At 52.2% G+C, this 16,003-nt stretch overlaps 5 protein-coding genes across 5 annotated transcripts; 4 read left to right on the forward strand and 1 right to left on the reverse strand.

The window, feature by feature from the left end:
* Nucleotides 1-1,986: 1,986 nt before the first annotated feature.
* On the forward strand, nt 1,987-3,003 carry J4E85_000875 (uncharacterized protein; the record flags this gene model as incomplete). Its single annotated transcript, XM_051465164.1, has 1 exon — nt 1,987-3,003. The coding sequence occupies one exon, from the start codon at nt 1,987-1,989 to the stop codon at nt 3,001-3,003; it is 1,017 nt and encodes a 338-aa protein (XP_051331685.1).
* Nucleotides 3,004-4,332: 1,329 nt separating this feature from the next.
* On the forward strand, nt 4,333-5,789 carry J4E85_000876 (uncharacterized protein; the record flags this gene model as incomplete). The annotated part of the gene is made up of 4 exons (XM_051465165.1): nt 4,333-4,584; nt 4,630-5,229; nt 5,281-5,517; nt 5,580-5,789. The coding sequence occupies 4 exons, from the start codon at nt 4,333-4,335 to the stop codon at nt 5,787-5,789; spliced, it is 1,299 nt and encodes a 432-aa protein (XP_051331686.1).
* Nucleotides 5,790-6,423: 634 nt separating this feature from the next.
* J4E85_000877 (uncharacterized protein) lies at nt 6,424-8,223 on the forward strand (the record flags this gene model as incomplete). The annotated part of the gene is made up of 1 exon (XM_051465166.1): nt 6,424-8,223. The coding sequence occupies one exon, from the start codon at nt 6,424-6,426 to the stop codon at nt 8,221-8,223; it is 1,800 nt and encodes a 599-aa protein (XP_051331687.1).
* A 350-nt stretch (nt 8,224-8,573) lies between these two features.
* J4E85_000878 (uncharacterized protein) lies at nt 8,574-10,463 on the reverse strand (the record flags this gene model as incomplete). The annotated part of the gene is made up of 1 exon (XM_051465167.1): nt 8,574-10,463. One exon carries the CDS (start codon nt 10,461-10,463, stop codon nt 8,574-8,576), a length of 1,890 nt encoding a protein of 629 aa, XP_051331688.1.
* A 1,160-nt stretch (nt 10,464-11,623) lies between these two features.
* On the forward strand, nt 11,624-15,159 carry J4E85_000879 (uncharacterized protein; the record flags this gene model as incomplete). Its single annotated transcript, XM_051465168.1, has 10 exons — nt 11,624-11,891; nt 12,034-12,389; nt 12,445-12,965; nt 13,018-13,258; nt 13,308-13,591; nt 13,946-14,003; nt 14,049-14,192; nt 14,320-14,509; nt 14,558-14,782; nt 14,837-15,159. 10 exons carry the CDS (start codon nt 11,624-11,626, stop codon nt 15,157-15,159), a joined length of 2,610 nt encoding a protein of 869 aa, XP_051331689.1.
* Nucleotides 15,160-16,003: the final 844 nt, after the last annotated feature.

Here is a 16,003-nt window from a genome sequence, read left to right on the forward strand (position 1 = left end):
CGGCAGAAATACTGTTGACTCTGCCGCGTCGTAGGTGGCTTGGAGAGGCGTGGCCTCGCGCGTTAGCACAACGGTGCAGCGCCCACATGCCCTGCATCGTCTTGCATAGATCACTGGGCTCATGCAGGGTCTACCGACACATGCTTCTACGCAAACAAAGAAATACTCTCCTTGGTCTTGCGAAGATCGATCATCTGTGTATACGGAAATCTCTCGGTGTAACGATCAATGAGACACCGCGATCTTCGACCAAACACTCAGTGCTCCTAACAAAGCTTCCCAGATCTACACTTCCCCCGTCTTTGTCTAACATCTGCAACATCGGACGACTAACAATAGCTCGATCAAGTACCACGCATCATACACAGCTAGCTGCATCCGGTACCAGAGGCTGAAGCCTTCCCCGCATTGTCAAGGCTATATTGGCACAACGCTGATCAGCATGGTTCATCGGAAGATTCAATTTCGCCCCGCAATTCCAATTAGGAGATATTGCAGTTAAGGCTGCAGCTTCCATCTTCCTTCCGCCAGCCGCCTCGGCGCACGGACCAAGGCGAAGCTCGGAACGCTTCCAGGGTTCGAGCGATGAGATGCGCCACCAACTTTACCATCCAACTGCCGCTTCCGCCTCTCCAATCTGCGCGAACCACCTAAAGCAGCGATACGACGCGGAAATAATTTGAGCTGTCGGCTTATACGCAGGGTGAGATAATCGCAGAATAACACTAACGCTTTCGGCCACGTAAGACGCGTTTCTTCGCGTTGTGGGCTTACGGCCGTAAGAAGCTCGCGTTGCGCCGACGCGCTTCAGCGCTCCGACAACGCCTGCGAACTCCCACACACGAGAGCAGACTGCGCGATCGACATCGCCCAACAGGCCAATAAAGTATGTACCAACATACAGTCGTCACTGCACCTTAGGGCATTCAGTCGAACAAAGACTGCAAGCGTTGCTAGTATGCACGCGCGCGCTGTCAACAGCGGACCATGCCGGTAGCTCTCGCACGACGACCGATGCTAGCACCGTACCATAGAACAAGCGTATGAGACACTGTCATCGACATCGGACGAGCGCTACTACTCTCACACCTTCGACCGTCCCTCGTTGGCCTCCTGGTCCATTGGAATATTCGGTCCCAAGTCTCGGCCGACTGGAGTATGAGGCCCTAGATGCTGGACATCGCGAGATACATCTTGTCGAGCTCGTGCCATGGGCACCGGAGAATACTATGTAGACCAATCGCTCTCGATCAATCTCCCCGGAATGCATTTGGATGATGGAGCCACCTCATGCAAGAGAAAAATTGAACAGGTCTATAGACTACATTAACATAAATGCATGTAAAGTAGATAGCTTAACGTTAATATAGGCACTATAGTGTTTAGTTCTATTCTAAATTAACGTAGTTCTAAGTTAATGTTAACTCTACAGTGTTTAGTTCTTTTATATATTAACGTAGTTCTACGTTAATGTAGTCTCTACAGTGTTTGAATTTTTCTTAGGTTGGCGTGGAGCGAAGTCCGAAGCTCTTTAGTAGACGTGGAAATCGACATATAGTTCTCGCGCGGTGCTAGTCAACTGATGCTCTTATCTTATCCTCGAACTGGGCCTCAAGGCCTTCGAATCATCGACCAACTGCTGGCACTCTGAATTGACGCTGTGTGTCAACCGAGTTGAGCGCCGCGAAAGATCCTACCTAGGTATGCAGTCCAATGCAAGGGTGCTTCCACAGTCAGCTTACTTCGCGTTTCTGGTGTTACACAACACTATCACATGTGCGTTCAACGTTTCTGACCACCCCGCAACTTATGGTCTAGTCTGAATCCGTATTTGTCGTCATACCCACTTCGTGGTGGGTCTACCGAGGTCCCCAAGAGTCAGTATCGTACGAACCTTCATCGGTCCATTTCTCTACCAGTATACAAAATCCCCAGCCCACGTCATCTTCTACCAAACATCTTAGGATTATTGCACCAGTACACGCCATGGACTCATTCACCGCAGGCGACATCACCCACCAAAATGGTGAGGTCACGCACTACTACGAAGGAGGCTCTGCAGACGGCACTCCCCTAATCTTCATCCACGGCTGGCCCGACATCGCAGAATCATGGAAACACCAACTCGCACATTTCGCTGCCTCATCAAAATACCGTGTCATTGCACCTGACATGCGCGGCTACGGCGACTCAACGGCACCCCAGAAGAAAGAGTCTTACCGCCTTGAAGTCCTCGTTCCCGAGCTCGTTGAGTTCGCCTCAAAGCTAGGCATCAAGAAAGCAGTATGGATCGGTCACGACTGGGGCTGCGGCGTCACCAACGCACTTGCCGCACACTACCCTGAACTCTTCATTGCCATGGCAAACCTCTGCGTCCCCTACCGAAGCGTGGAACTGGGCCTCGATTACCTCAAGAGCACTATCAACCGCGACCTCTACCCTGAAAGCGAGACCGAGTGGGGAAACTGGGAGTACATGCGGTACTACGAGGTGAAACCCGAGCAAAGCGTCAAAGCGTTCGACGGCCACTTGGATGTCATCACCAAGATCCTGTATGTGAAGGGCGATGACAGTAAGTGGGGCCAGCCCTCACCCACAAGCCGTGTCTTGAGAGACGGAGGTTGGTTTGGTGGTCATCCGGAGAACCTTCCTGACATCCCACTTTCGTACACATCGTTGGATGAGCATCTTTATGAAAGCCTGCTGAAGAGCAAGAAGAAGCATGGGTTCTTCGGTGCGAACGCATACTACTTCAACCACGAAGCGAACGTCGAGTATGCGAAGAGCCAGAAGAACGATGGTGTGTTGGAGTTTCCGTTCCTGTACATTGATGCGAAGTACGATGCTGTGTGCTCGCCTAGTGTGCAGCCGAAGTTGGCGGAGAGGATGAAGCGGGATGTGAAGAATTTAACCTATGAGACTATTGAGTCGTCGCATTGGGTACAGTTGGAGAAGCCGAAAGAAGTTAATGAGGCGTTGGAGAATTGGCTCGCTACCTTGTGAGGTACCCGAAGGTGACGAACATACGATAGGCTGTATGGCTTTCACAATAGTCGACCTTGCGCTGGTGTATCCAAAGTTACCAGACTTGGTGTATTGATAGCTGTAGCTGGTAGGGAATTGAAGCTTGTCTCTCAATCAACTCGAAAGCTATTTATTGATGAAATGAACCGCCACAACAGGAAGCACGACCTTCGACTATCTTAATGAACCGTGTACTGTAAGGCGACATACCGTGCGCGACCATGTTCCCGACAGTATGGCCTAGCCAACACAGTTGCGCACCTGCCAGTACTTTCGACTAGAGACTGCAGAATCTCGCCAGACATCATGCGCAAACCTGCGATCCCGCCAAGGGATGACTGTCAACAAAACCGATGGACTGTTGGCGCGGACACGCTCTGTCAGTCGTACCAATACTCTCTTTGACAATCGCTGTATGCGCACGCACCCAATTTGTCCTTACACCCCACGACTCGTTGGCGCACCCATCGACATTTCCCAGTGCATCGGCAATCCAAAGAGTATCTATGGTGCTCTCGATAAGAGTGCTTATTCTATACCAGTCGTCGATGTCCCACGACAAGACGCTGAAAGTTAGCGCCCACCGGGTACAACGACAACATCATGTAGGAACCCGCATCATAACAGACCACATAGCACGGCGCTTCGCTAGAGGTAACACAACATTTGATCGTTTCTTTGTCCGAGCCCATTGGGTCTCAGACAACTTCCTTCCCGTGGTCATGGTCCGTTAGTGCTGGATCTGGACTGGACCCTACCCTCTGGTTATCTGGACGCCATATACCTCTCCAGGTGACTACGTACCATCCGCGGGAAACACCAAAGCTCTGCTAGACCTATTGTGTGATCTACATGACCAGAGCTCTACACGGCTGAGCATCCGGCCCGTCGTAATAACGCCAGACGAGTAACATTAGAGGACCGTGAAGCGTGCACCCATGCCGTCGACCCATGGACCAGCAGCATGCGCGCTGTCAGATAACGGTATCTTTTGTGCTCTTGTTGGTGTTGCAAAACAGCATGCGCTCGCCAGAGAGCATGCCCTAACGTGGTCCGTGAGAGGTTGCACTGCCTGTGCGTACGCGCGAGCGCTGTTGCTAACTGGTCCTTCAGATTGCGCCATTGGCTCTCGAAGGAGCCGGCTGTCGTTGATGCTCGTACGGGTTGTACGGCATTTGTATTTAAGTTTAGGTTCTGCCGCTGATGCAGGTACAATTCAACGTGAAGGATCCGACCCCTCACCTTTTCTCTGAAACCCAACCCCTTATTCATCCCTTCCAGCATATTCGATTCGAACGGCTCGGAAACATGTATACTCCAGTCCTCTTCGCTCTGATCTCGTTGGTCGTTGCTGCCCCATTGACGAGAGTCGACGGCGAAGATGGCATCGCTGGCAGATGGATCGTCAAGATGAAGGGCGACGTAGCAACGCAAGCTCACAACGACCTTGTGGCATCCATGTCCACCAAACCCGATTACGAATACGCAATGCCTGGATTCCGAGGATTTGCCGGCAGTATCTCTGAGGAAGAACTTATTCGACTTCAGGCTTCTGAGCATGTAAGCTATACGCCCGAATTAACATACCTGAACTAACGTACTCAGGTTGAGTACATCGAACAAAACGCCAGGGTTCATAGCAACGAGATCGTGCAACAGTTGAACTCTACGTGGGGGTTGGCTCGTATCTCTCATGCCGAGCCGTATCAAACGAGTTATCTTTTCGATTCCAGCGCTGGGGAGGGTACATGCGCGTATGTTACCAACCGTATTTGCGCCTATGTGAACTTCGCTCACAAAGCGACTGCAGATACGTCATTGACACAGGCATCGAGGTTGAACATCCAGAATTTGGAGGGCGTATGTACGAACCGTTCAGCTCGGGAGATACGCGCTAACGAACTGAAAGGTGCTCTCTTCTTAGCTGACTTCAGCGGTGAGGACACCATGATCGACGCCATGGGCCACGGAACTCACGTGGCTGGCACAATCGGCTCGATGACTTGGGGCGTGGCAAAGAAGACAACGCTGCTCGCTATCCGTGTACTGGACTCGTACGGCTCTGGTACGACCGAGGGCGTACTTGCGGGTATGGAGTATGTTATTACCGATGCAGCAAAACGTAGTGAGGCTGGAGAATGTCCCAACGGTTTCGTGGCCAACATGAGTCTTGGAGGGCGTAAGATGCAGGCCCTGAATGATGCTGTGAGTAACTGATTCCGTCTTTTATCAGACATTCAGCTCACAATGATCTAGGCCGCTGCCATCGTTGCCGCGGGAATCTTCCTTGGTGTCGCAGCGGGCAATGAGGGACGCGACGCCGGATACTCGTCCCCGGCATCTGAACCTAGTGTCTGCACCGTAGGTGCTACAGCAATTAACGATACTCTCATCGAATGGTCTAACTATGGACCTATTGTCGACATTCTGGCGCCCGGCGTTGAGATCACCAGCACTTGGATCGGCAAATCGATCGATACGATTTCTGGAACTGTAAGTACACTCCCAGATAAGTGTCGGTGTGACGCGCGCTGACTATCCGCCCTCACGTTCAGAGCATGGCAACCCCTCATATCGTTGGTTTAGCCGCGTACTTCATGGGTCAAGGATGGCCAGTGGAAGGGTTGTGCGAAAGCATGGCTGGCGTTGCGACAAAGGGCGCGATCGATGAAAGTACTCTCCATGATAACACACCGAATCTTCTAGCTTTCAACATGGCCGAAGCATCCCAGCAGTACGGCAGACGTACAAAGCGTGTCGCGTAGAATCGAAGAAGTGCATCATCGGCTGGAAATGTCTGGCATGAGGATCCGGTACTATAGTTTTGACAAAGGGGAGACCCTGGGAAGCAATGTTGAAACGTTGATGAGATTGACCTTGTTCATTAGCGCATGCCCATAGATCGTGCGGATCGAGCCGTGCGCGACAGCACCAGTCACTGAGGCGGGAAGATGCATGAAGCTGACCTGCCGTGCCGTCTCACGTCAAATATGTCAGCCTCATCGGTGGTCAGATCCCACCTATGGCGATCCAGATTCGCCAGTGAAAGCCTCCGATCTCAACGGCTGTCGCAACTGATGCGCCATGCATGGAGTCCTAGATCTTAAACTCAAAGCGGTGATGTCGCCCAAGCCTGCCACGCCGATCGTCACTGCACTAGTCAGCTGAATCAGCGCGCCCGGCCACTCACGACGCGTGACATCATAAAATGCGGGGTAGAGACTTGCGATAACAGGCTAGCTTGTCTGCGAGCCCGACACTTTGCAGAACTCCAAGCCTTCCAAGAGCACTGCCCTCACCTGAGCTCTTCTCTATCCCGCTCCATACCTGCCCCATTGGCATCCTCGGACCTCAAATACGCATCATCTTTACTGGGGAGAAAGGACCATTCTAGAAGTCATGGCGTCATACTTCGACCTCCAGCCGCAGAAGGCGCCGCCAGCTACGAATATAGATCAGATGCCTCAAGACCAGCGCAAGCAACTCGGTCGCATGAACAGTTTGATGTCCCCAGCAGTCACACAAATATTGGAAGGTTTAGGCGACGAAGGATCGGACAGTGATAGCAGCGAAGAAAAAGACCCATCCGAAGAAGAAGATCAACGTGCCGCTCAACAACACACTAAGCCAGCACTCGACCCCCAGAAATTGCGCCAAGACAAGCAAAAGCACGTCGCCGCCCAGGCGCCTCGCCCTTCATCTTTATCACCAAGCAGAAGTTCCCTGAAGACGACCAGCAAAAGCTCTGGCCATTCCAAGCCGTCTTCGGCGCATGGCAGCGGAGATAAGTCCGCAAAGTCCAGACAAAAACAGCCGCACATGGCGCGATTCCATTCCTTGCGCAGCATGCTTTTTCAACAGAGGATTCAAGACCAGATGAAGACTGCCACGCAAGAAGATTGCCAGCAGGACCAAAATGCGGCAGACAAATGGCGGTCTCAACACGCCGAACGCCAGATGCATCACCCGGGAACACCCGACCAGGACGCTTCAGGAAAAGGTGGAATTGGAAGTAGGATTCGGATGACAGTAAGACGGATGACGACTAAGGACGCAGGAAGTATGGAGAAGATTAGGGAGGATGGTGCGCCGGTCGAGTTCAATGATCGCGCGTCAACAGCTTCCTCTGACAACGAAAAGGACCAACGAGAAGCATCGACGACTCGCTATGAAAGTGACAATGAGAGCATCGATCATTCCGATGTAGACGAATTAGTACGATGGGTCAGCCGACGAGATCCCCCTAGCGACGGTGAACGACGCAAGGGCGGCGACGTGGTCGAAGCCAAGGAAGACAGTGGTCATGAGAGCCTGGGGCCTTCAGATGTCGAAGACCTTGTTCGCTTTGCCAGCAGAAAATCTGACGCCAAAGAGACCACCGTGTTGAACGACGCACATTCAGGGTACAGCGACGCATCAACCGAATCCGACAGCGAACTCAGAGAAGTATCTTCAGACGAGGAAGAAGACGCAGACGACCTCGTACGCTGGATATCGCACCGCGACGGACCTAAAGCCGGCCCCGTACGCCGCAACCTCCAACGACCCGAACTAGATTCCGACGTAGGCGAGCACTACGACTCCGACGTGCCCGAACTAGGCCGCTGGTTCAAGCGCCACGACGGCACGAGCGGCGAATCCGCAGCCTCCACACCAGTCAAAGAAACCTTTGACGAAATCGACGAGGAAGAACAGCGAGGCCGCCCCCGAAGCCGCGAGTCCATCGAGCCCATCAAAGAGAAACGCCACATCACCGACGACGACGTCGACGAGCTCGTCCGCTGGGTCAGCAGAAAAGACTCCAAACAACAAGACTCCCCCGGACCCGTTTCTGAGAACCCAATCGACCGTCTAAAGCGCGAAGAGGAAGAGAAACAAGCGCAAATCGGCATGAGTGTTGATGACGGCAGTCTCTCACACGCCGATCTGCAAGAAGTCGTAGAGCACGCAAGGAAAACGAGCGCTGATATGGTCAGCCCGCCGCCTGCATCCCCGTTTGCAGTCGAGACGGGCGACTTGAGGGTGCTGAGGGATGAGAAGACCAAGGCGACACCTCTGGAGCGCGATTCGCAGCGTGATTTAGATGGGAAGAGGGAGAATCTTGATGAGAAGAAACAGGAGCTGGGTATGAGTCTTGACGATGAGAGTTTGAGTCATAACGACGTGGCGGAGTTGATTGAGCATGTCAGGAAGATTTAAGAGAGTGTGTTCGTGGTCTGCAGTCGGCGCGAAAGGATTTGGGAACCAGTATTCATGTTACGAAGGATGCGCGGAAGAGCGGAAGCTACGGATGTCGATGTGGGTGTGTGGGTCAACCACGGGTATCTGGGAGGATCTATTTTTGTTAGTCTGGGGTTTAGCACGTCGTTTTATACCAATTGAAGATTCTATTTTAAAACAATTCGCATGTCTGAAGTCAATGTTGAACGTGCAAACGATATGGTATTCATACAACATCAAACGAGAAAAAAAAAAGAAGAATCTATATCGCGAATGCAACTCCCAAACCCCTTCAAATGCAAGACAACCACACCTCAACCCCAAACCCCTCAATCCAACTTCAACGCCTCCACGCCTTCAAACTGCAACCTCCTAAATATGCCCCTAATAACCCCACACTTCCTCTCCCTCTCATCATCCCTGCCCCTCATCTCCGTGCGCATCTTACCATACATATTCTGGCCATCCCCCCTCTGCCCACCCTCCTTAATATTCGTAAAGAACATGCGTCTACCCGTACTATCCAACGGCTCCCACTTAGCAATCTTGACATTCTCCCTGGGAATAACATCATGTTCGCGGTTCGGATCAAGAAACTTGACAAAGCTGATAAAGTAATCCGAAATCTCGTTTTGGCGGCGCACCATGACCTGGCCAACGGTGCCGGCGTGCTTGGTGCCGTAGCCGTTCTCTATGTCCGGGCCCCACATTACGTCCCATTGGTATTGGTACGTGGGTACGGAGGGCGGGTTGTGGAGGGACATGGCGTTGGAGGCGAGGTAGGTAGGGCAGATGTAGCGGATGTCGCCTTGGGCTTTTGCGACGGCGTCCCACCAGGCGCCGCTATCGGGCCAGTGGCGGTCGTTGGGGTAGGTTGATACGAGGGTGGAGAGGTCTTCGTCGGTGAGGAGCGGGTAGTGGTCTTTGAGGTAGGATTTGAATTCGCCTTCGTTGTCGGTGGTCTTCTTGACTTGGTCGGAGCCTTCGTTCGAGGTGAAGCCGATGATGGTGGGGACCTTGGCGTAGCGGTCTGCCATTATGGCTGCTGGGGCGGGTGCCGTGAACATGCCGCCGGCGGGCTCGGTGGTGGGCGCCCACATCCAGCGTGGGGGTGTGTCGCGGCCGGGGAAGTTCATGGGGTAGTTCTCGTAGTAGAGGTCGCCTGTCGCTGCGTTGCGCACGCATGCGATGTCTGTGCAGTTTAATCCATCTGCGACTTCGTTGTAGAACTTCTCGGCTTGGTCGGGGGTGAAGAATGTCGGGCTCGCGGGGGACTGGGCGATGGCGCCGTGGAAGAGCTGCTTGCGGCCTACACCAGGGACAGGGTGGTAGTTGTCGCCTTCATTGGCCGTCAATTGTAGCATCACGGACGCGCCGCCAGCGCTCGTGCCCATGATGACCACGTGGTCTGGGTTGCCCCCAAAGTACCTGATATACTTCTGGACCCATTCCAGCGCCGCTCTCTGGTCGCGCAGCGCGTTGTTGTAGTCGCCGTCTTTTGCGATCTCTTTGCCAGAGAGGAAACCGTAGATGCCGTTGCGGTAGTACATGGTGACTACAATGATGCCTTTGTCCAGTTTGCCGTCCACGCCCTTTTCACGTCGCGCCTTCTCTACCATCTCGCCTCCATTGCTGCGTCCTGGGAGATGGAAGCCACCACCGGGGATATTGACCAAAACTGGTAGGTCGTCGCCTGCCTCAGCGTCAATCGGCGTGAAGACGTTCAAGCTCAGACAATCCTCAGTGGAACGAGTCTTGATACCCAGAACTTCCGGTCCTGAGATATCTTCCCTGTTTCTCTGGGTTGGATCAATCTTCTGGATTCTTGGGCACATGCCCAATGATCCATCCCATACCAGAGGCTTCTCGCCTCGACCGACGCCGTATGTCCTGTTCACCGGTTGTGGTCCGCGAAACCTGTTCTGGCCTCCTGCATCTGCGGCATATGGTATGTTCCAGTAGAACCTGACCTTGTCTGAGACGTTTGGCTTGATGGCTAGGTAGTCCAGCTCGACGATGTAGGGGTCTTCGGTGTTCTTGAGCGGCGCGGAGAAGGTAGACGTAGGTTTCGAGCTGAGAGGTGGTAACCATTCCGAGCTGGGACGTAGGTCGGGCGAGTAGAGGAAGGCGAATGTGAAGGCGAGGACTACGGCAGCCGTGAGAGCGAGTATAACGCGCCGGTCGAAGATGAGGCTCGAATTGAGCGGGCGGATTGCCATGGTGGGCGTGTATTGAAGGTTGTAAAAGAATGTAAAGTCGCGTGCAAAGCGTTGAAAGATTACTGAGATGCCGTTGGAGTATGCATCTGCGTCTCGTACATGAAACTCAGGAAAGGAAAGACTGGTCACGGAGACAAAGAAAGTGTCCTTCGGCGCTGTCGCAAGCCTTCCAAGCATCCATGGCTGCGAGTTTCCCTGTCTAGCCCGACGGGAGGACCGAAGAGGCTAAGGGGGCGGCAATCGGCACCATCCGCTTGGCGCTGACGCGTATCGCATTTCGTGGGAATGCCATGGCGACGCATCGCCATACAACCACGATCGCGCAAAGAGCTGGAGAGGGTGGGAGGAAGCTTGGGAGCTACACGGCTGAGGTATGAGGTTTAAGTTTTCGACAGGGTCTAGAGCGCCTTCTCTCGGCTGGGGCGTATAGAGGTCAGCAACTAGCGTGCGATGCACCTGGCTCCAGTAGGATGCCTGCATCACGTCTCGTATGAGCCACATATCCAGCCACTTCCAATTGATCGAGCGCACGACTTTAAGACCGACCAGACATCTTTTCGATTGAGAATCGCACTCATTGGGGCTGTATTCCTGGATCTACAAGAGATGCTGGTACCAGGCCTGCCTGCCGTATCCGTGGTGGCGGCGAGTACTCCGGATCCTTCAGTCACCATGACGGCCATAGAGACAAGTAAAGGCGGATCTCGATGGAAGTCATGGCTTCACAGCATAGAACGTCGCCAACTAGGGACAGTACCGCCACAATTTCGTCCATCTGGGCAGCAGAGCCAAACGTCTGCACGCATGCCATGTACCAAGATCCTCAATTGAAGCCATACTCTAACATCGTCCACTGGGGTTGGTACGCCTCGAACATACCCAAACGATGACTTTGACTTTGGATGTTGCTGTCGCGCTCTTACCTTCTCACGGCTCTCTCACCTGAAGCATCTAATGGAGGCTAGCATGGGCCAGTGTGGGGTTTTTATATCGACTCTGTCTTCTGTGCTCCTCTCCATCCTTCAGTCTCCAACACTCTACTCTTTCTTCTATCCAATACGTCTTGATCATTGCAATAAGCCGGTCGACGCAACCCCAGCTTCAGCTTCGGCTTCGGCTTCGGCTTGTTATCGAGACCTTCCTTCGACGTTTCATCGGCCATGTCCACTGACAGCTCTCGAGTAGAGGGACTTCAACAGCACACGCCCGAAAGAACCGCCAGTCCTCTCTTCGAGCCTGAGTATCCCGTACCTCCCGTGTCCATTGCCATCATGGTCGCGCCCTTGTCCCCGAAGCCGTCCACACCAGAAGTCCACAGCCTGTCACCACACATACGGAAACTCCGGGAAATCGAGGGTAATGCTAAGCTTGCTATTCTTAGCTGGAATACCAGCGGTGTAGAGTTAGTCATACCGTCAAAGCGCAAGGGTATGTCATGTCTGGCGTGAGAAGTACTTTTCGGTGGACACAGGTAGAAGGGAATCACCAGATTCTGCTGCTTCATGATGCCGGTCTTTCTTTCCAATCTATAGCGTTCTCACGAAAAGTGCCTCCGGCTGACCTTTATTAGTTCCCGAAATGCTATCCGATAGTGACGATGAGGACAGTGACGACGAAAAGGATCAATCGCAAATGCCCGCATACGATCCGATCCAACATTGCCGACCGAAGCTACCGATCTACCACCCCGGCTTCAAACAAGCTGAAGAAGATGCGCAAGCTATCCTGCGCGTCTTCTTGGAATTTTTCAAAGCCGCCAAGAACCGCGGTGTCGCTAGCGAAGACATTACTTACCTCTGGAACGAGACCATCAAGTACCGTGACATTTCCTATCAGGGGGAAACCCGCATTGCTGTGACCGGAGACAGCGGTTCCGGAAAATCAGCTCTGATCAACAGTTTCCTCGGTGAGGAGCTTGTACCAGAAGTAGGTTCACTTTACGATGATATCATGCGCAGCTTTTGCTAACATTGACATTTAGGGTGACGCTGGCGAGGCAGTTACGAATGTGGTAACCGAATTTCGGAAAAAGCCCTTGTCTATGAACACCGGCGCAGTTCAGGCTGAAGTTCAGTTCTACTGCCTCGAATACTGTATTGATAATCTTGTGACCAATTGGTTCACCATTTGGTTCACTACCAGGCAGAAACTCATTGACGACGAGGACAGTGTCGACGACAAGGATCGAACGCTCCAAGATGCTGCGTTGCAATGCTTGAACCAACTCTTTGCTTCTCGCGTCGCACCCGAAAGCCTTGAGGGATTTATGTCGACAGGCAAGACTCTGGAGGACAACTCCGCTTTGAAGCAACTGGTACAATGGACCGTTGAAATCCATCAACAGTTTGTGCCCGACGGCGACTTAACTGTCCCCTTAACCTCCAGCACCCATAACGATATGCGCGAACAACTTCGCGGGTTCCGCATGAGAGATGTTACCAACGCACGTTACAAGGGAAAGATACTTCGCTTCAGTACTTGGCCGTTTGTGGAGATCATACGGTAAGAGCATATGCTTTCGTGCATAAGTCATACTACTAACCTTTGGTCATAGCTACTACTACGACAGCCCCTTATTGCTAGATGGCATATGCTTCGGTGATGTAGCCGGAAGCAAAGACATCAATGTTTTTCGTGTCACTGCTGCCAAAGCTTATCTTCAGCAGTGTGAAATGACAATAGCGGTCGCTGAGATCAAGCGCGCCACGACCGATGGAGGCTTTCAAGAACACTACCTTGAGGCGCATAGGAGACGACATCATGGTAGCGTCATCCTAGTGGTGACTAGAACCGATGTAAGTTTGATTGGAAACTGTCTATACTTCATCACTGACGACCTCGCAGGATCTAAACGAAGAGGGTACCAGTACTCTTCAGCTGGACGATACCGCGGAAGAGAAAATCGCACCTATCGAAGAAAAGCTCAACGACTATTCCAACGAGCTAGACATAGTGGAAAATCAAACAGAAACCAACAAGCTTGAGATCAAGCGTATCAAACTCAAGATGAATCATGGCACTGCCACTGATGGTGAACGTACTCGGTACGATACGCTCCGTGCAGCTAACAAGATCGCACTTGCGCGCAAGAAAGCCGTCAACCTTCTCAAGGAATCTTTGGAGAAAGAGTAAGTTTTGACTTGAAGTTGTATCTTGCGCCACGCTGACACCATAAGGCGCACGGACGCTCGCGTTGCATGCCGCAACCGGACTGTGGCTGCAAAGTTAAGCGATCAATATAGTCACAGCACTGGTGACGATGCGGGTGCTCCAGTCTTTTGCGTCTCGAACAAGATGTACATGCGGTATCGGCGAGGATACAATTCAACGAAGGCTCCTACGATGAGGCTCGAAGACACTCAGATTCCAGCTGCATGCGCCCACGTGGTGGGAATTCCGTCGCAAGGAAAGACCGCTGTTCTAGAACATTTTCTTCATTTCAAAGTACCGATGCTATTGAGCATTGTCCAGATGAGTTGTAGCAAGAGTACCGAGGCTAGAGTAGAGCACGTTACCAAGATCATCGACAAGGCTATAAAGGTACCGTGTACGCTTCTTAGCGAAAGCTTGCGCTAATATCTCCAGGATATCGAAACATCAGTTCGTGCTGTTGCGAAAAGATGCATTCAAACATTCCTGAAAGAACTCATCGCTGCGATATCAAGTCACGAATTGCAGAAGAAGTTTGACAGGAATGCAAGGAAGAAGCTCGAAGATTTGACCAAGATGGTAAGAGCCGCATGTCATAGTCCATTTCCTTTCTGACAGTTGCAGGCCGCCGCCTCGTACAGAGCGTTACTCAACAAAAAAGGTTAGTGCTACCCACGTCCGAAATCAATAAGCTACCCGCTAATAGACCGCAGGCGCGTATCACCAGAAGAAGCTGAACGTTCACCACGATTTCAACGCTGCACTCTTGGAACCTGTAAAGTCAGCAATCGATGTCGCTTTCCGAAACGCCTTGGATAAAGCACCCATGGCGTTTAAAGCCCAGGCGGCACAGACGATCAAGACCGGACTCAGTGATTTGAACAAGCAGCTCAAAGGTAGGCACCCTGAAATCATTATTTTCTTATAACTAACACATGTCGGAGACGATCCTCAGGCTTTGGCCGGCAAAGCATATCAAAGCTGCTTCGCCAGTCGTCTAATCGACCACGAAAAGAACATCACTTTCAACGTAGAAACTGCGAGAAAGCGACTCCGCCAAGGGCTAAACACTATTGGCCAAAAGGCCCTCAGCTCCGAAGACCAGGGCTATATATACAAAGCCATGGAGAGCATCTACCCCGAAGCGTTTGCACAGACGGCGGGAAAAGGTAACGTCTAACGTCCTTCCACACAAGTATACATCCGCTAACACCCATCTCTAGGCCAGGTGCTCAGAAGAGTTCGCCACGCCTACCTCGAAGCTCACGTCACCAGTCTCGAAGGACCTTTTTCTGCGATCGCCGAGTGGGTGGAGGAGGATGCAACGAAGCTCATCGAGAAGACCTGCGATAAGCTATGCGAAGAAATTGTCAAAACCCTTAGGGAAATTCGTACTGCATTCCACAAGCAGAAGTACAAGAAGGAAAACAACACACCTGAGGGCCAGCGCTTCCTCAAGGAGCTGCATGAGCTCGTTGATGAAGCAAGGAGGATTTTTGAAGGACCAGTGAACGAGTGTCTAAAGAAGTGCAAGGAGCATAAGTGAGTCGGGCAGTCTGCTATGGCGGAGGTGGTCGGACTGGCTTTGCGCTACTTGGACTGGATGGGGGAATGCGGAAGGGAGATGGGAAGGGATGATACTCATACTGAAGCTGCCGGGTGGCGCCTTTGCATGCCTCGAGGCCTAGGTAGCGTTGATGGCTGCATATTACATCCGCAGAAAAGCAGTACTTCGTGTCGGCAAAATCGCGACATAGCTTCTGCGAACTGACCCATATGGATAAATCTTCTGCCTCATTCTGACTTCTCTTCTGCACGTTTTATTGTTAACAGCGTAACAGGATATCTTAGATCTAAAAAAGCAAGTCTTAAACAGGTAACTGCTCTCTACTAGGTGTCTTAGAAAGGCGTAAATTAAAGTTTAACACGTACTCTATCTAAGGTGTGCGCAAGGGCGCGCTAAGCCTTCCTGGCTCGGCGGCTGACACACTGGTGGGTAGCTCGACTCTCTACCTACTGTACATGCGCGAGATTTTTAAAATAGGTTCTTCGATCGCATGGCATTTGATGGTTGCAACAGATCGGGTTGTGCATCCATGGATATGGAGGACCTCATACTAGTCGCGATCAAGCTAGTGTTGGCCTTGACCGGTTTCAGGCAGACATCATATGGCGGCCACCAATCAGCGTTGAATGACGTCCGCGGGCTTCCAGCACAACACTCCAGCTGCCATATCTATGGCATGCCGCCGCCTTTTGTCATACCCTCTCATCCATCGAAACAATTTGCGCAAAACCGAATCATCTTCTCACCGAGATCGTTAGCAGCTTAGCTAGACCTCTATCTCGACCAAGAGGGCGGCGAAGCCGCCCGGGGCCGTACTTAGCCG

This window comes from Alternaria conjuncta (genome assembly GCF_024043145.1).
Source record: "Alternaria conjuncta strain BMP 0040 chromosome Unknown scaffold_1, whole genome shotgun sequence".
NCBI classification, from domain to species: Eukaryota; Fungi; Ascomycota; class Dothideomycetes; order Pleosporales; family Pleosporaceae; genus Alternaria; species Alternaria conjuncta.